Here is a 21213-nt window from a genome sequence, read left to right on the forward strand (position 1 = left end):
CCTTAAATAGAGGACACCTGATTCACACCTGTTTGTTCCACAAAATTGACAAACTCACTGACTGAATGCCACACTACTATTATTCTGAACACCCCCTTTTCCACTTTTTTTTACTAATAGCCCAATTTCATAGCCTTAAGAGTGTGCATATCATGAATGCTTGGTCTTGTTGGATTTGTGAGAATCTACTGAATCTACTGGTACCTTGTTTCCCATGTAACAATAAGAAATATACTCAAAACCTGGATTAATCTTTTTAGTCACATAGCACTACTATTATTCTGAACACTACTGTATATGTAGTAGATTTATTTTTAGATTACATGAACCTGCCTAAGGACTAAAGATAGAAAATATGCCAACAGAGCTTCACTCTGATGTTAACCGCCCGATGAATAAAAACAAAGTGGTGATTCTCGGGTGTTCTTTGCACGGCCTTCCTGAAAACAAGATGGATTTCCAAAACACGGCTTCCACGGGAAAACAAAATCACATGGCGTTGTTCACTGTCAGCGCTGCCATCCAGGAGCAGCCACGTCCATGTGGGTGAGGAGGGACCAACACAAGATCAGATGGTTTGAGTCCCTAACCTGCTGCTAAGCTTCAACCAAAACAAGTCTAATTTTTAATTCACTATATATGGACCGGTTTTCTGTCTGGGTGGTTGCCATCCAGGACCCAACGCCTTTCTGTAGTGCCGTGGAGTACTGGTTATTCAAAAAGGTTTCTGATGAAGAGAAAATGGTCATGACTTTAATCTTAGCTGCAGGTCAGGTCAGGGAAAACTGGTTCCATATGTCACTGCATCTACGACAGCATGGAACTACGACAGCCTTGGGTCCTCATGTGGGTCCATCCCCACCTCCCACATGCAACCAGACGGGTGATATGTGGGTGTGTGCTTGAGCCTCTCCACCAAAGGTGGGTTGGCAAGAACGTAACGTCAGACAGAAGTAGGTATAGAAACATTTGCTGCCTTGCTGTGAAGTTCTGTGTATACTAACAGTTCCAGATCTGAAACGCTGTCCGTCACCATCAGTGTTTCAGAGAGATCTACTCGGTGCCCATGACTAACAACATAGCAGTAAACATCAAAGGAATCAGAAAAATAAGTAAAATACTTCAAACAAGGTCTGTTCTGGATGAGTATTTACAACACAAAAACAAATCATTTCATTGTCATATTTGCGGGCGTGGGTCAAAACTGAACCACCATTCAAACATTACATTACATGATTCAAACATTACATTACACAATTCCAACATTACACGATTCAAACATTACATTACACGATTCAAACATTACATTACACGATTCAAACATTACATTACACGATTCAAACATTACGTTACATTACATGATTCAAACATTACATTACACGATTCAAACATTACGTTACACGATTCAAACATTACGTTACACGATTCAAACATTACATTACACGATTCAAACATTACGTTACATTACATGATTCAAACATTACATTACACGATTCAAACATTTCATTACACGATTCAAACATTACGTTACACGATTCAAACATTACGTTACACGATTCAAACATTACGTTACATTACATGATTCAAACATTACATTACACGATTCAAACATTACGTTACATTACACGATTCAAACATTACATTACACGATTCAAACATTACGTTACATTACACGATTCAAACATTACATTACACAATTCCAACATTACACGATTCAAACATTACGTTACACGATTCAAACATTACATTACACGATTCAAACATTACACGATTCAAACATTACATTACACGATTCAAACATTACATTACACGATACAAACATTACATTACACAATTCCAACATTACACGATTCAAACATTACATTACACGATTCAAACATTACGTTACACGATTCAAACATTACATTACACGATTCAAACATTACATTACACGATTCAAACATTACATTACACGATTCAAACATTACGTTACATTACACGATTCAAACATTACATTACACGATTCAAACATTACGTTACATTACACGATTCAAACATTACGTTACACGATTCAAACATTACGTTACACGATTCCAACATTACGCGATTCAAACATTACATTACACGAGTCAAACATTACATTACACGATTCAAACATTACATTACACGATTCAAACATTACATTACATTACACGATTCAAACATTACATTACATGATTCAAACATTACGTTACATGATTCAAACATTACGTTACACGATTCAAACATTACATTACATGATTCAAACATTACATTACACGATTCAAACATTACGTTACATGATTCAAACATTACGTTACACGATTCAAACATTACATTACATGATTCAAACATTACATTACATGATTCAAACATTACATTACATTACACGATTCAAACATTACATTACACGATTCAAACATTACGTTACATTACACGATTCAAACATTACATTACACGATTCAAACATTACATTACACAATTCCAACATTACACGATTCAAACATTACGTTACACGATTCAAACATTACATTACACGATTCAAACATTACACGATTCAAACATTACATTACACGATTCAAACATTACATTACACGATTCAAACATTACATTACACAATTCCAACATTACACGATTCAAACATTACATTACACGATTCAAACATTACGTTACACGATTCAAACATTACATTACACGATTCAAACATTACATTACACGATTCAAACATTACATTACATTACACGATTCAAACATTACATTACACGATTCAAACATTACGTTACATTACACGATTCAAACATTACATTACACGATTCAAACATTACGTTACATTACACGATTCAAACATTACGTTACACGATTCAAACATTACGTTACACGATTCCAACATTACGCGATTCAAACATTACATTACACGAGTCAAACATTACATTACACGATTCAAACATTACATTACATTACACGATTCAAACATTACATTACATGATTCAAACATTACGTTACATGATTCAAACATTACGTTACACGATTCAAACATTACATTACATGATTCAAACATTACATTACACGATTCAAACATTACGTTACATGATTCAAACATTACGTTACACGATTCAAACATTACATTACATGATTCAAACATTACATTACATGATTCAAACATTACGTTACACGATTCAAACATTACATTACACGATTCAAACATTACATTACACGATTCAAACATTACGTTACATGATTCAAACATTACGTTACACGAGTCAAACATTACATTACACGATTCAAACATTACGTTACACGATTCAAACATTACGTTACACGATTCAAACATTACGTTACACGATTCAAACATTACATTACACGATTCAAACATTACATTACACGATTCAAACATTACGTTACATTACACGATTCAAACTGTTGTGTGGGCCGCCAGAAGAGGAGGTACTGCTGGCCCACCAACAGAGGGCGCCCTGCCTGATGTGCGGGCTTCAGGCACGAGAGGGCGCTGCCGCCACGGACACAGCCGGGAGTGACAGCTGTTACTCATTACTTCCTGACAGCTGTCACTCATTCTTCATCACCTCACTCCATAAAACCCAGACGTCATCTCCACCTCATCGCCGAGATATCGTACTTCATTGAAGGTAATATCCTCAGCCATTTTGTGTTACAATATATCTGTATATTGTGAATGTTTGCAGGAGTACCGGTTCCTCTATCTGTGGAAGCTGAGTGAGTGCAGGACGGCACTCTTTTCCCCTGACGAATCACTGCGGTACTCATCACATATTGAGTGAGACGTGGAGGTGGCATTCCCACCGTTGTTGTTACTGGGTGTACACACACCCACACTTGACTGTCTTTGTTCTCGCCAGCAGTACCAGATCCGACAGTCGGAGACGGTGATCACCTGGGAATTCGGGACTTGGCGGCTCCAGTATTCACCAGGTTCGGTGGTGGCAGAAATCGTGTGGTTCCGGCCCTTCTCAGGACAGACGTCTTCTATCCTCGAGCCTGCCCACACGTCACCTTTGTAATTTGACTGTAATCATATTCTGAGATTGTCTGTATATTCGTTGTGCACATTTCACAACATTAAATTGTTACTTTTTGGCTCATCTATTGACCGTTCATTTGCGCCCCCTGTTGTGGGTCCGTGTCACTACACTTTCACAACACAAACATTACGTTACATTACACGATTCAAACATTATGTTACACGATTCAAACATTACGTTACATTACACGATTCAAACATTACGTTACACGATTCAAACATTACGTTACACGATTCAAATATTACATTACATTACACAATTCAAACATTACATTACATTACACAATTCAAACATTACATTACGTTACACAATTCAAACATTACATTACGTTACACGATTCAAACATTACATTACACGATTCAAATATTACATTACATTACACAATTCAAACATTACATTACATTACACAATTCAAACATTACATTACGTTACACAATTCAAACATTACATTACGTTACACGATTCAAACATTACATTACACAATCCAAACATTACATTACATTACACGATTCAAACATTACATTACGTTACACGATTCAAACATTACATTACATTACACAATTCAAACATTACATTACATTACACAATTCAAACATTACGTTACACGATTCAAACATTACATTACACAATCCAAACATTACATTACATTACACAATCCAAACATTACATTACATTACACGATTCCAACATTACATTACATTACATTACACGATTCAAGCATTGCATTAATCAAATCACATCAAATCAATTTTATTTATATAGCGCCAAATCACAACAAACAGTTGCCCCAAGGCGCTTTATATTGTAAGGCAAAAGCCATACAATAATTACAGAAAAACCCCAACGGTCAAAACGACCCCCTGTGAGCAAGCACTTGGTGACAGTGGGAAGGAAAAACTCCCTTTTAACAGGAAGAAACCTCCAGCAGAACCAGGCTCAGGGAGGGGCAGTCTTCTGCTGGGACTGGTTGGGGCTGAGGGGAGAGAATCAGGAAAAAGATATGCTGTGGAAGAGAGCAGAGATCAATCACTAATGATTAAATGCAGAGTGGTGCATACAGAGCAAAAAGAGAAAGAAACACTCAGTGCATCATGGGAACCCCCCAGCAGTCTAAGTCTATAGCAGCATAACTAAGGGATGGTTCAGGGTCACCTGCTCCAGCCCTAACTATAAGCTTTAGCAAAAAGGAAAGTTTTAAGCCTAATCTTAAAAGTAGAGAGGGTGTCTGTCTCCCTGATCCGAATTGGGAGCTGGTTCCACAGGAGAGGAGCCTGAAAGCTGAAGGCTCTGCCTCCCATTCTACTCTTACAAACCCTAGGAACTACAAGTAAGCCTGCAGTCTGAGAGCGAAGCGCTCTATTGGGGTGATATGGTCCTATGAGGTCCCTAAGATAAGATGGGACCTGATTATTCAAAACCTTATAAGTAAGAAGAAGAATTTTAAATTCTATTCTAGAATTAACAGGAAGCCAATGAAGAGAGGCCAATATGGGTGAAATATGCTCTCTCCTTCTGGTCCCCGTCAGTACTCTAGCTGCAGCATTTTGAATTAACTGAAGGCTTTTCAGGGAACTTTTAGGACAGCCTGATAATAATGAATTATAATAGTCCAGCCTAGAGGAAATAAATGCATGAATTAGTTTTTCAGCATCACTCTGAGACAAGACCTTTCTAATTTTAGAGATATTGCGCAAATGCAAAAAAGTAGTCCTACATATTTGCTTAATATGCGCATTGAAGGACATATCCTGATCAAAAATGACTCCAAGATTTCTCACAGTATTACTAGAGGTCAGGGTAATGCCATCCAGAGTAAGGATCTGGTTTGACACCATGTTTCTAAGATTTGTCGGGCCAAGTACAATAACTTCAGTTTTATCTGAATTTAAAAGCAGGAAATTAGAGGTCATCCATGTCTTTATGTCTGCAAGACATTCCTGCAGTTTAACTAATTGGTGTGTGTCCTCTGGCTTCATGGATAGATAAAGCTGGGTATCATCTGTGTAACAATGACAATTTAAGCAATGCTTTCTAATAATACTGCCTAAGGGAAGCATGTATAAAGTGAATAAAATTGGTCCTAGCACAGAACCTTGTGGAACTCCATAATTAACCTTAGTCTGTGAAGAAGACTCCCCATTTACATGAACAAATTGTAATCTATTAGATAAATATGATTCAAACCACCGCAGTGCAGTGCCTTTAATACCTATGGCATGCTCTAATCTCTCTAATAAAATTTTATGGTCAACAGTATCAAAAGCAGCACTGAGGTCTAACAGGACAAGCACAGAGAAGAGTCCACTGTCTGAGGCCATAAGAAGATCATTTGTAACCTTCACTAATGCTTTTCTGTACTATGATGAATTGTAAAACCTCACTGAAACTCTTCAAATAGACCATTTCTCTGCAGATGATCAGTTAGCTGTTTTACAACTACCCTTTCAAGAATTTTTGAGAGAAAAGGAAGGTTGGAGATTGGCCTATAATTTGCTAAGATAGCTGGGTCAAGTGATGGCTTTTTAAGTAATGGTTTAATTACTGCCACCTTAAAAGCCTGTGGTACATAGCCAACTATTAAAGATAGATTGATCATATTTAAGATCGAAGCATTAATTAATGGTAGGGCTTCCTTGAGCAGCCTGGTAGGAATGGGGTCTAATAGACATGTTGATGGTTTGGAGGAAGTAACTAAAGAAAATAACTCAGACAGAACAATCGGAGAGAAAGAGTCTAACCAAATACCAGCATTACTGAAAGCAGCCAAAGATAACAATATGTCTTTGGGATGGTTATGAGTACAGTGGTGAAAAGAAACCTGGGGTTGTTCATATTTTCTTCAATTAGTGATGAGTAGTAAGATGTCCTAGCTTTATGGAGGGCTTTTTTTATAGAGCAACAGACTCTTTTTCCAGGCTAAGTAAAGATCTTCAAGTGATTGAAATTAGTGAGACACCATTTCCTATCCAGCTTACGAGTTATCTGCTGTAAGCTGCGAGTTTGTGAGTTATATCACGCAGTCAGGCACTTCTGATTTAAGGCTCTCTTTTTCAGAGGAGCTACAGCATCCAAAGTTGTGCTCAATGAGGATGTAAAACGACGAGATAATCGAGATAATCTATCTCACTCACAGAGTTTAGGTAGGTACTCTGCACTGTGTTGGTATATGGCATTGGAGAACATAACAAAGAAGGAATCATATCCTTAAACCTAGTTACAGCGCTTTCCGAAAGACTTCTACTGTAATGAAAGTTATTCCCCACTGCTGGGTAGTCCATTAAAGTAAATGTAAATGTTATTAAGAAATGATCAGACAGAAGGGGATTTTCAGGGAATACTGTTAAGTCTTCAATTTCCATACCATAAGTCAGAACAAGATCTAAAGTATGGTTAAAATGGTGGGTGGACTCATTTACATTTTGAGCGAAGCCAGTTGAGTCATTCTCAGCATCAGTGTGGATGTTAAAATCGCCCACTATAATTATCTTATCTGAGCTAAGCACTAAGTCAGACAAAAGGTCTGAAAATTCACAGAGAAACTCACAGTAACGACCAGGTGGATGATAGATAACAAATAAAACTGGTTTTTGGGACTTCCAATTTGGATGGACAAGACTAAGAGTCAAGCTTTCAAATGAATTAAAGCTCTGTCTGGGTTTTTGATTAATTAATAAGCTGGAGTGGAAGATTGCTGCTAATCCTCCCCCTCGGCCCGTGCTACGAGCATTCTGACAGTTAGTGTGACTCGGGGGTGTTGACTCATTTAAACTAACATATTCATCCTGCTGTAACCAGGTTTCTGTAAGGCAGAATAAATCAATATGTTGATCAATTATTATATCATTTACTAACAGGGATTTAGAAGAGAGAGACCTAATGTTTAATAAACCAGTTGAAGGTGCTATATTATTTTTTCTTTTTGAATTTTTATGCTTAAATAGATTTTTACTGGTTGTTGGTGGTCTGGGAGCAGGCGCCGTCTCTACAGGGATGGGGTATTGGGGGGATGGCAGGGGGAGAGAAGCTGCAGAGAGGTGTGTAAGACTACAACTCTGCTTCCTGGTCCCAACCCTGGATAGGCATTACATGATTCAAACATTACATTACATTACACAATTCAAACATTACATTACACGATTCAAACATTACTTTACATTACACGATTCCCACATTACACGATTCAAACATTACACGATTCCAACATTACATTACATGATTCAAACATTACATTACTTTACACGATTCGAACATTACATTATATTACACGATTCAAACATTATATTACACGATTCAAACATTATATTACACGATTCAAACATTACCTGGAAATGGAAGTTTAGTTTATAGCCCCTTTATTGTTCTTTGATTTCTCTGGTAGCTTTGAGCTGGATTTGCTTTCACAATGAGATTATTCCTGCTTTTTGCTTGAACCCTTCAAGCCTTCAGAGGGCTGAACTTGCCGACATAACGATCCCTTGAGTACACAGGAAAACACATTAAAAGACACGAGCACCCGGCCACCGCACAGCATTATTGATGACTGCCATCTGAGAGCCTTTGCATGCCTGTGATCTGATAATTGAGTTGCAGAAATGAATTTGAGCTGCTTTGCATGTCAGCGTGAGTGGCTCAGCTGCAGACTGGGATGACTGCTGTCGCTCGATACAGTCTAATCTGACCACAAAATCACTGGTAAAACCCCACCAAGGATCCTCATCTCTTTTGCTGACTATCTAGTTTTCAGATTAGCAGTTGATAAAATAGGTGCTTTAACCAAACAAATTTTGATAACCTTTGAGATATTTGCTTTTCTTTGTCTTCAACAAAGAACTCGTCTCAGTCAGACTTCCTTCTCGCATCCTCCAGTCTTCTTGATTTGTGCACCCAAATACTAGAACATTTCTTCTTCTTCCAGAACTGCATTGTCTGTAGTCATACACCCACAACATCCCAGCAGTTATGTAAAAAAGCAGTTGTCTTATACAACTGCTCAGTGTAGGCAGCCCAAGGTGACCACACAGCAGAGGTGCCTGTCAGGACTCAACCATCTTCCGCCATCACTGCAGCACGATGAGGTATAGGAGGAACAAAGTGCTTTGAATGCTTGGTAAGTAGGTCAAGGGTCACTAAACCACAGATGGTGAGTTGCCTAATTACAGATTTCTCTAACAATTGCTTCCTCGTCCACATTCAGGGCCATCACAGCCCGCTTTCCAGCTGCCTATACAGCCTGGAATTCCAATCAATTCATGCACTACAGCTCCTCTAGATGATATTCAGAGTGCCCTCAGATATGAATCACCTCATCGTGTGAGCATTGATGACCTCTGTACAACCTCAAGCAACTTTGGGGTCTGGACTTGGAAGAACTCCCACATTCCATTCAGATCGCAGCCACTTGTGTCCATGTCTGCAAGTCCTCCAGCTAGATTGGTCAAATCCCCGAGAAATACGGTCATCAATGGGCACGAATGTGTGCAAAGTTTAAGACTTGTCACTGAGAAATGTTCCTTCCCACAGTTTACACACATTTTTCTTCATACACAATGTTAATAAATGTTCAGCCAGTTCAGTTACAAGTTTGTCTCAGTTCAGCAGAAACATTGACCCCACAGCACCATTCAAGTGATAAGGTGCAGTATGTTCCATGAGTTCAACATGGGGTGTGACTGGTCAGATTCTCTCTCAGGATTAAAAGCATACAGTCGTGGTATCTGCTGGGCTCCGTGGGTAAGGTGATTCCTCAAGGCGGGGGCCGTTTGTCACTCTGAAATTCCTTGAGCAGAACCTCGATTGGACTGACCTTCAATCCCTTTGACAAACACTTGTTACTGCAGTGTGCTGGGGCACATCCACATCATGACCATCTTAAGCCGATTTACCCGTCACAGACTTTGCATCATAATGGTAGAAAGGCCTCTTCATGGGCTTTATTGTTCGCCAGCCAATAAAAGGCTGCTTGAATTCTGAATCACTTTTATTGCATTTGGAGCTGAAGGAATGTGCAAATATTTTCTCCGATTGCTGAAACTAACGCTGCACCCACATCTCAATCCTGCACAGATGAAATGCCAACACGTTATCAAGCATTTCATAAGAGCATTTAAATAAATGGAGCCCCTACAGATGTCTATCATTTTTTTCTCAGGTTTACTGTTTGCTGAGCCCCCTTGAAGTACATACTAAAATTCAAATGCTGAAAAATATGTTCACATGTCTGTATGTCAGGCCCACATGGCTCTGCGAGTCAGGCCCTACAGCTGCATCGTCACATCAGCCTCATGGGGCCTCGGGAGGCAGTCTGCATATAGGGCTTGCACCCCGTGCATACCTGCTGGCAGGTCTAGTTGGGATTTGGGACTGTTAAAAAACCACCTTGTGGGACTAAAAGGAAAACCTGTGCACCTTGAAAGGACATGACCTCCAAAGTGCTTCCAAGGTGAAGGTGTCCACTGGAGCCTTGAGTGGCCATTACAGGGGAAGGGGAAGTATAGCACTTGAAATGTATTTTTGTGCACACAGCATAATCCATTCCTCTGGATCGATTAGGAAATAACCTTGTTGTGTCTGATGATTTGCAGATGTTAATGCAGGATTTTACGGTCCAGCATTAACGTCCACAAATCATGAGACACAAGGCAGTTATTCCCACTCTAATCCAATTCCATCGTTTGCACAGTTTATTTTTCTGTAAGTAAGTCGGTCGATGAAGCTTACTGTAGCAGCAGCGTCATCGCGGCAGCGCCATTATTGACATCTGTGTAGCAAAGTGGTAAGGGCACAGAGTATTACAACCCCAATTCCAATGAAGTTGAGACATTGTGTAAAATGTAAATAAAAACAGAATACAGTGATTACACCACAAAGACAAGATATTTAATGTTCAAGCTAATAAACATTATTGTTTTTGTGCAAATATTTGCTCATTTTCAAAAGGATGCCTGCAACACATTTCAAAAAAGTTGGGACGGGGAAACAAAAAAAGACTGAGAAAGTTGATGAATGTTCAAAGAACACCTGTTTGGAAACAGCAAAGATGGGGTGAGGATCACCACTTTGTGAACAACTGTGTGAAAAAATAGTCCAACAGTTTAAGAACAATGTTTCTCAACATTCAGTTGCAAGTAATTTAGGGATTCCATCATCTACAGTCCATAATATAATCAGAAGATTCAGAGAATCTGGAGAACTTTCAGATTAGCAGTTGATAAAATAGGTGCTTTAACCAAACAAATTTTGATAACTTTTGAGATATTTGCTTTTCTTTGTCTTCAGCAGCCAGCATCTGTGATGGTATGGGGGTGTGTTAGTGCCCATGGCATGGGCAACTTATACATCTGTGATGGCACCATCAGTGCTGAAAGATACATCCAGGTTTTGGAGCAGCACATGCTGCCATCCAAGCAACGTCTTTTTCAGGGACTTCCCTGCTTATTTCAGCAAGACAATGCCAAGCCACATTCTGCACGTGTTACAACAGCGTGACTTCGTAGTAAAAGAGTGCAGGTACTAGACTGGCCTGCCTGCAGTCCAGACCTGTCACCCATTGAAAATCTGTGGCGCATTATGAAGCGCAAAATACGACAACGGAGACCTCGGACTGTTGAACAACTGAAGTCGTACATCAAGCAAGAATGGGAAAGAATTCGACCTACAAAGCTTCAACAATTAGTGTCCTCAGTTCCCAAACGCTTATTGAGTGTTGTTAGAAGGAAAGGTGATGTAACACAGTGGGAAACATACCACTGTCCCAGCTTTTTTGAAACATGTTGCAGGCATCCATTTCAAAATGAGCAAATATTTGCATAAAAACAAAGTTTATCAGTTTGAACATTAAATATCTTGTCTTTATGGTGTATTCAGTTGAATATAGGTTGAAGAGGATTTGAAAATCATTGGATTCTGTTTTTATTTACATTTTACACAATATCCCAACTTCATTGGAATTGGGGTTGTACATCAAATGTGAAATGGTCGGATATTTTCCCACCGTCAAGATATTTTATGGTCGGTAATCTCACACGATTAACCAATCAGACTTGCAGTCCGTGGTGCAGTCCGTCCATAATAAGCTTCTTTGTTGCATTGATAAGTTTATGATATGGCAGAATGCACTGTCATCATGTAAATATACTCGTATGTCCAAATGTCTTTGAAACCAACAGGTTTTGTTGTTAAGCTGATGGGATATGATGTCGTAGACATCAGTTGTCTTTACAGTTTCTTTTCTGTTTTTACATCAGGCTGACACTGCACCTACCAAAGGATATGTCATTAATAGCTATAGCTACTCAGCAAAGCCAGGGTAGAGGTCAGTGTTCTCGCACCACACACATCTTTCATACACTCCTACATGTCACCAATGTTAAAATTTTTTTATATTTTGTTTGCACATCTTTTTTTGTTTATGCTGTGTATTTGCTAATGCTGTAGGCCGGGGACGGAATGCTTGGCTCAGCCCTCCAGGTTGTGCCATGTTCACCCTGAGCGTCCGGGTGGAGCTCAGCTCCCAGCTCGGCCAGAGGATTCCCTTCCTGCAGCATCTTGCTGCCCTGGCTGTCGTTGAGGCTGTCTGTTCCCTTCCTGGGTACCAGGTATGTATTACACAAAAATAACATCACTTAGATGGGAGGAGAAATGATGCTGACCTGCAGGTTGGCGAGGGTGTGGGTAAGCTTTGTCAGAAAATATTGTGAGTGTGAGTAGGTCAAAAAGTGGAACAGCACAGTTCCTACTAAGTAATTAACAATTTACAGATATATTACAGGCTTTACAGGAATTTAAGAACACAGAAATAAAAATATAGAAACTAAAAATGGCAATAATATAAAACTAGTTAAAAGTCTGTACAAATAGGTCTTGAGCTTCTCCTTAAAAGTTGCAACAGAGTCCACAGAGCGTTGGTGTAGTGGCAGTGCATTCCACAGTTTGGGTGCCACAACCTCAAATGCACAGTCTCCTTTGGTCCTCAGGCTTGACCTTGGTACAACCAACAGGTTCTGGGCCGAGGACCTCAGAGACCTGCTTGTCACATACAGGTGCAAGAGGTCACTGATGTAAAGTGGCATTTGACCGTGCAGAGCTCTAAAAGTTATTACAAACATTTCAAATTTAAATATTTTAAATCTGAACTGAATTGGGAGCCAATGCAAAGAGGACAGAATGGGTGTTACCTGAGACCACTTAGGAGACCTTGTAAGGAGCCTTGCAGCTGCATTCTGGACAGTTTGTAAGCGGTCCAGTGAAGACTTACTGAGACTAGGGAACAGTGAATTACAGTAATCAAGACATGAATGATCATGAGACAATGTTTCTAATGTTATGTGCATGAAAGAAACATGATGCACAAGACGGGTAACGTGTGCGTCAAATTTGAGAGCCTGGTCAAATGTAACACCCAAATTTCTGACTACTGAGTGAACAAAAGAGGACAGAGAGCCAAGGTTCTTAATTACTGAGGGAACAAACTCCTCAGGGGCACAAACAAGGACATCAGTTTTTGCTGTATTAAGTGACAAATAATTAACAGCCATCCAGTTTTTTTATGACATCAATACAGTTTTAAAGAACAGATACCTTAGAAACATTTTGTGGAGAAAAGGAGATGTACAGCTATATATCTTCTGCATAACAATGATATGAGACATCATTAAAGGAACTCAAAATATGTCAAAGTGGCAACAAGTACGATACAAATAGAATAGGTCCCAGAACAGAACCTCGAGGCACACCACAGGACAGAATGGCAGAAGAGGACATATATTTAGCTGCAGCAACTGAAACAACTTCTACTGTATTACAGAGACTGGATAAAAACCAATCTATGGCTGACCCAGAGATGCCGACCCATGTCCTTCATCTCTGAATTAAAACACACTGATCAAGAATGTCAAAAGCTGCAGACAGATCCAAGTACAAGTATCGAATATTCACCTGCATCTCTGCACATTAAAATATCATTTGAAAGTCTAAGAAGAGCTGTTTCAGTAGAGTTCAAGTGATGGAACCCAGATTGAAATTTGTCAAGAATATTGTGTTCAGCTAAAACCTCATTAAGCTGTTTGGCAACCACTTTTTTGAAAAATTTTGGAGATAAAAGGCAACTTTGAAATTGGTCTAAAATTCTAAAATTCTGAGGAAGAGAAGGGTCAAGATGAGGCTTTTTAAAAAGACTGTGAATAACAGCCTGTTTAAAATACTGAGGGACACATCCAGAAATCAATGATCTGTTAATTATTGACAGAACACACTACTCTTCCTCTCCCTGTCTCTCACATGTGTGAGCTGGAGAGTGTGCTCTGCACTGCTTGATACTGTCTGTGTTCATGTTGGCAGTAGAAAAACCATCAGCCATTGAGGCTGAAGTCATGTCTGCAGTGGCAAACTGCAGATGACAGCGTGAAGTTTGGCCATTTTTCAGTGCTAACGACATGGGCATGGACATGATTTACTTCATGAAAAAAAATGCAGCATTTTGCACAACATTATATTTAAACAGGAAGCCCTAGCTACATATGATGAAAACTTAAAAAGTTAACTGTTTGTGAGGTTATAGATTAATTAACCTCTGTAATATCACAAAGAGATAAAGGAACATCTGGTGTTCTGTCTGCTGCTTTCCGCTGACATGAATGCACTACAGTTTGGTTAACCTACACTCACTGTGCAAATCCTTGTTGTTTGTCTAACCTTCCTGAAATGGATATGAAATAAGATACCATATTCTACCTAAATCGCATGGATTCCATCACACCATAGACCCATTTTCCTTTTCTTTTTCTTTTTGTTTGTTTTTGTTTTTTCTCCGTGGGTTGGGTCAGACTTGGTTCATTAATCAGCACAAATTTTTGTGGGTTGGATGCAGATTGGTTCTCCATGATGGGTTTGGTGGATACAGGTGTTAAAAAAACTCCTGACCCGCACATCACAAGAAGGAAGACAACGACACAGCGTGGTGGAATGAAGAAATACAGGAAAGTGTAATGAGAAAGAAGTTGACAAAAAAGAATCTGGAATTCAGAGAGATAATGAAAGCAGACAAGTACAACCCCAATTCCAATGAAGTTGGGACGTTGTATAAAGTGTAAGTAAAAACAGAATCCAATGATTTTCAAATCCTCTTCAACCTATAGTCAATTGAATACACCACAAAGACAAGATATTTAATGTTCAAACTGATAAACGTTATTGTTTTTGTGGAAATATTTGCTCATTTTGAAATGGATGCCTGCAACACATTTCAAAAAAGCTGGGACAGTGGTATGTTTACCACTGTGTTACATCACCTTTCCTTCTAACAACACTCAATAAGCGTTTGGGAACTGAGGACACTAATTTGTTGAAGCTTTGTAGATGGAATTCTTTCCCATTCTTGCTTAATGTACGACTTCAGTTGTTCAACAGCCCGGGGTCTCTGTTGTCGTATTTTGTGCTTCATAATGCGCCATACATTTTCAATTGGCGACAGGTCTGGACTGCAGGCAGCCCAGTCTAGTACCCACACTCTTTTACTACGAAGCCACGCTGTTTACTACGAAGCCATGCTTGGCATTGTCTTGCTGAAATAAGCAGGGACGTCCCTGAAAAAGACGTTACTTGGATGGCAGCATGTGTTGCTCCAAAACCAGGATGTACCTTTCAGCATTGATGGTGCCATCACAGATGTGTAAGTTGCTCACTCTGGGGCTTGTGGGGCCCAGGGTTCCGCAGCCCGTTGGGGAGCTGAGTTTTGCAGTGGGGCGCGTGTGATGTTGGGTCATGGGGGGGTCCTGCTGGCTGTGTTGGGTGGAGTCTTGGGTGTTGGGGGAGTCTTGTGTGTTTCCTGGATCGGGGGTTTGGTCCCGCCCCTTGCCTGGGGGCTGGATCTTGCCCTCGTTGGCTTAGTGGTTCCTGCCCAGGTTTGGATTTGGACGTGCTGTTTCCTTGGCCCCTCATCCCCGCCACTGCTCACTCTTCCCTTGGGGGACATGGCCCATGTGGTGGGGTTCTGGGGTGCCCTCTTTTGTAGGCACCCTATGTGCTTCCCCTTGTGTGTGGGGTTGTTTCCTGCACTTCTGTGAAGGGCGGTCTGGGGGGTTCGTTCTGGCTCCGCCTGAGCCGTTCCCCTGTCTGGTTTGTCAGGGTACCCTGGTGGCCCTGGTGGGTGCCTTTCCTGGCCCCTGGACATCTACTGTCGTTTTTCTTCTGGTTTCTCCTGGGGCTCTGCATTCTGGACCCCTTTCCATCAAGTTGCATGCAATCACCCGTGTGGCTCCTGGCATGCCAGAGTGGTCCATGTCATATGGTAAGGTTCTGCACTTCTGAAACATCTATAAGTAAGTCCCTTCGGCTGCTCCCTTGTTTGCACTCAGGGTCACCACAGCAAATCCAAGGTGGATCTGCATGTTGATTTGGCACAGGTTTTACGCCGGATGCCCTTCCTGACGCAACTCCACATTACATGGAGAAATGTGGCAGGGGTGGGATTTGAACCCAAAACCTTCCGAATTGAAACCAACTGCATTAACCACTTGGCCACCACCCCTGCACTTCTGAAACATCTATACCAGGTCTTATTGATGTGGTTGACAGATTTAGTAGATTTTCTGCTTACAAGATTAATTTGGCTAAATCAGGGGCTATGCCCTTTGGTTCTCTTTCAACAATGGTCTCCTAACGGGTTCAAGTATTTGGGGATTTTTATTGCACCATCTTTTGACCAATTATATAGAGCTAACTTTCTACCTTTATTTTTTTTTAATTAAGCAGGACTTGGAATGTTGAATGTCTTTTCCGGTCTCTTGGCTAGGTCGCATAGCCCTGGTTAAAATGAATGTGCTGCCCGGGTTATTGTATCCTATTCAAATGATGCCAGTTTTATTCTCCAAAAAGGAGGTGAAGGATATAAATGGTTGGCTCAGTTCTTTTATTTGGAATAAGTGGAGACCCAGGTTAAAGATGACTGTGCTGTATTTACCCAGATCAAAGGAGGGTTTGGATCTGCCTAACATTAAAATATACCAACTGTCTGTCCATTTAAGGTTAAGGTTTATAAATGATTGGGTTAAGGGGAGAGCTTCAATTTGGATGGATATTGAGGCAACATTGTCACACTGCAGTCTCAGGGACTTATTGTTTTTTGATAAGTTTAAGGAAATTAAAGCCCGTTGCCCAAACCCTGTAACATGTAGTACCTTAAATGCCTGGCGACTTGTGCGTCGTCTGGAGGGAAGAGCGAATATCACCTCTAGGTTTACTCCAATAATAAATAATCCAGCTTTTCCCCCAGGCTCTTTAGATTCTGTTTTTTATTCACAGTTTACTAAGAATATCAAATTGCTCAATGATCTGTTTTTAGAGGATGAACTTATGTCATTTGAACAATTAATTAATAGATATAGGTTATTGAAACAAGATTTGTTTTCATTTTATTCAAATAAGTAAGTATAAATAATAAATTTTTCCTTTGACACTGTGTGGTGCAGCCACATCTCACAAGACTGATGACAGTCTGTGGCACAGAGGGAAGGGAAGTGAACTGGCAAAAGAGCATCTTTCTCAGTTCGCCAACCCAAACTTTCTGGTGGAGGGAGTGCAGGTCTTTGTTGATTTGCCTGGATCCATGCAGCTGCTTGATAGTGTGCCCTCTTGATATGGAATGACAAGGTATCCTGTCTTGGTGGCAACGCCTCCAGAAGAACAGCTTGAGCAAACATTGTGTGGGCTCGAACATCACTACAAGGTTTTTCACTTTAAATATTTGGAAGAATATGACAGGGTGCCAAGAATAGAGCTGTGGTATTGTATGAGGAAGTATGTGAAGGTGGTGCAGGACATGTACAAGGACAGTGCGACAGCGGTGAGCTGCACAGTCGAAATGACAGACTCATTCAAGGTGGAGGTGGGATTACACCAAGGATCAGCTCTGAGTCCTTTCTTCTTTGCAGTGGTGATGGACAGGTTGACTGATGAGATCAGACAGATGTCTCCATGGACTGTGAACGTTGCAGTTGACATTGCGATTTATAGTGAGAGTAGAGAGCAGGTTGAGTCTAGCCTGGAGAGGTGGAGATATGCTCTGGAGAGCAGGGGAATGAAAGTCAGTAGAAGCAAGACTGAGTACATGTGTGTGAATGAGAGGGAGCCCAGTGGAACAGTGCAGTTACAAGGAGTAGAAGTGGCGAAAGTAGATGAGTTTAAATACTTGGGGTCAACTGTTCAAAGTAATGGAGAGTGTGGTAGAGAGGAGAAGAAGAGAGTGCAGGCAGGGTGGAGTGGATGGAGAAAGGTGGCAGGAGTGATTTGTGACCGAAGAATATCAGCAAGAGTGAAGGAGAAAGTTTACAAGACAGTAGTGAGACCAGCTATGTTGGACAGCTTAGAGATGGTGGCACTAACAAAAAGACAGGAGGCAGAGCTGAAGATGTGATTCTTTTTGAGAGTGACAAGGATGAACAGGATTAGGAATGAACATATCAGAGGGACAGCTCAGGTGGGACGGTTTGGAAACAAACTCAGAGAGGCGAGATTGAGATGGTTTGGACATGTGCAGAAGAGGGACCCAGGGTATATAGGGAGAAGGATGCTGAGGATGGAGCCACCAGGCAGGAGAAGAGGGAGGACAAAGAGGAGGTTTATGGATGTGCTGAGGGAGGCCATGTAGGTGGTTGGTGAGACAGAGGAAGATACAGAGGACAGGGTGAGATGGAAACGATTGATCTGCTGTGGCGACCCCTAACAGGAACAGCCGAAAAAATAAAAAATAAATAGGAAGAAATTTAAGAAACAGAGAGGAGGAGTTTGGCCTGAACACATTTGAAAGCCAAACAGATGTCAACTGGAAGAAACAGTGCCCACCAGATGCCATTATTGCCTCCACTCACTGTCAGAGGAGGTCATGAACAGTTTGTATTTCCCTCCTTCAATACACCAATGAACATCAATGAACAACATGGTGTTCATCTTCCACGTGACACATGCTAATCTTCAGCAGTATTAAAGTGGGGGGAATTGAAGAACGTTGTGATGTCATACGGCTGGTTCTTTGGATACTTTTACCATAATACAGAAAAAACCTTGTGAAACACATGTGGCTTACTGCCAAAATTTAATCTCTGATCTCTGTGATCTCTTCTCTGATCCAAAAACCAAGAAGTCTCCCCTTCATTTTGCGCTGATCTCATAAATCCCACCTTCCATGGCGTTCTGTAATATCATTACACATGTTGAGCTGCCGGGGAGGAGGTTCAGTGTTTTAAAAGTCTTGAGTTGAGTTCAAAGAGTTGAGTGATCCAACAAAAGGTTTTCTTATCACCCTCCTCTGTTCAGGACATAGACCTCAGGCTGAAGTGGCCCAATGACATCTACTATGGGAACCTGATGAAGCTTGGTGGCGTTCTGCTGACATCGACCCTCACAGGATCCACACTCCACGTCCTCATAGGTAACAAATTTCACCCTCACAGCAGTGGTGGGCACAGTTCCGCTAATCAGCTAAACGCTAATATCGAAGATAATGTTTTCATTATTGGATTAACTTTTCAGATAACTTTGAAAACCATCATCGGACCAATTATCTTACGATAAGTTTTGGTCCGATAATTTTTAGTCCGCTAACATTTTTGCAGACGTAGTTTTTTGTAGTAGATGCGAGGTCCTCTACAAACAGAGAAGAGCTGGTTCCAGAAGAGACCGCTCTATCCTCTGCAGGCAAAGGAGAATTGGTCATAGAAAAGAAAAAAACGTATTTCTGGCAATATCACCTAAGTCATCCAGAGGAGGCATAGAGTTTTAACTTCTGGTTAAAATTTTAACAAAACTAATTTCAGACAAGTTATTTAAATTAACGTCACGTCTGAAGTTTTATAAAGTGAAAATATCAGATATATGTTTTTAGTTTTAAAGTAATGCACTAATTTTGAAGGTTTTAGTGTGGACATGGTGTGTGCCCAGTGCATTATGGGTAAAAGTTCACGACAGCAGAAATGCATTTGAGATGGTCTGATCAGGCTCCACGCGGACAACAGCATTAAACTCTTTGTATATTGTGCCTAAAACTCTCGTGAATATATTCTCTGGGTTTATAGACGTTGTTATTGTGTTTGTTTTATGTAAAAATGCCAGAAGAAGGTCAGGTTGCTTTTCCAAAAGCCGAAATTGTGATTCAGGCCGTGTGATATAACCGGTGTCAAAATGTATAGAACACTGCGATCTACTGTTGACCAGTTATATCACAGTGTTGTCAACCGCAGGACTTTAAATTTACCTGTAGGTTTCCAAAACTTGAGAGACCCCACACGTGGAGATACAAACAAATCATTGATCTGACAGGTTTAGTTGTACAGTGTGTGTCAGCCACACGGGAAAAACAACACACACAAACAGATTTCACACACAAACATTCCCAGGTCAAACACCTCGCTTTCTGATTGGCTGCATGTCACATTTAGCTCCTCACGTCCTTCTTAACACACCACACACGGCAGGAATATCTGATAAGATTATATTTAGAGTCATCACGATTGTCGGGGCGTCCTTAAGATTGTCGGAAGGGGAAGATCAGGTCCGATATCGGCCTAATTATCTTGTCATGTGAACCAGGCTTGATGTTATGACGCCTCACGGAGCGACTGATTGATCTGTTCTAACACCGCACCGAGCCGCTAACCGATCGGATGTTATGACGCCTCACGGAGCGACTAATTGATCTGGTATGACACCGCACCGAGCCGCTGACAAATCGGATGTCATGACACCTCAAGGAGTGACTGATTGATCTGTTATGACACCGCACCGAGCCGCTAACTGATCGGATGTCATGACACCTCACGGAGCAACTGATTGATCTGTTATGACACCGCACCGAGCCGCTGACCGATCGGATGTCATGACGCCTCACGGAGCAACTGATTGATCTGGTATGACACCGCACCGAGCCGCTGACCGATCGGATGTTATGACGCCTCACGGAGCGACTGATTGACCTGTTATGACACCGCACCGAGCCTCTAACCGATCGGATGTTATGACGCCTCACGGAGTGACTGATTGATCTGTTGTAAGACCGCACCGAACCGCTAACCGATCGGATGTTATGACGCCTCACGGAGCGACTGATTGATCTATTCTGACACCGCACCGAGCCGCTAACCGATCGGATGTCATGACACCTCACGGA

At 40.9% G+C, this 21213-nt stretch overlaps 1 protein-coding gene across 1 annotated transcript in view; it reads left to right on the forward strand.

The window, feature by feature from the left end:
• Window positions 1-21213, forward strand: part of hlcs (holocarboxylase synthetase (biotin-(proprionyl-CoA-carboxylase (ATP-hydrolysing)) ligase)) — a 373652-nt gene that overhangs the window by 299819 nt on the left and 52620 nt on the right. Inside the window, exons 7-9 of the mRNA XM_034177490.1 lie at window positions 12302-12369; window positions 12492-12652; window positions 19365-19479. Of these exons, the coding sequence (XP_034033381.1) occupies window positions 12302-12369; window positions 12492-12652; window positions 19365-19479 (344 nt within the window). The remainder of the gene's footprint in view (window positions 1-12301; window positions 12370-12491; window positions 12653-19364; window positions 19480-21213) is intronic.

This window comes from Thalassophryne amazonica, chromosome 9 (assembly GCF_902500255.1).
Source record: "Thalassophryne amazonica chromosome 9, fThaAma1.1, whole genome shotgun sequence".
Taxonomy (NCBI): domain Eukaryota; kingdom Metazoa; phylum Chordata; class Actinopteri; order Batrachoidiformes; family Batrachoididae; genus Thalassophryne; species Thalassophryne amazonica.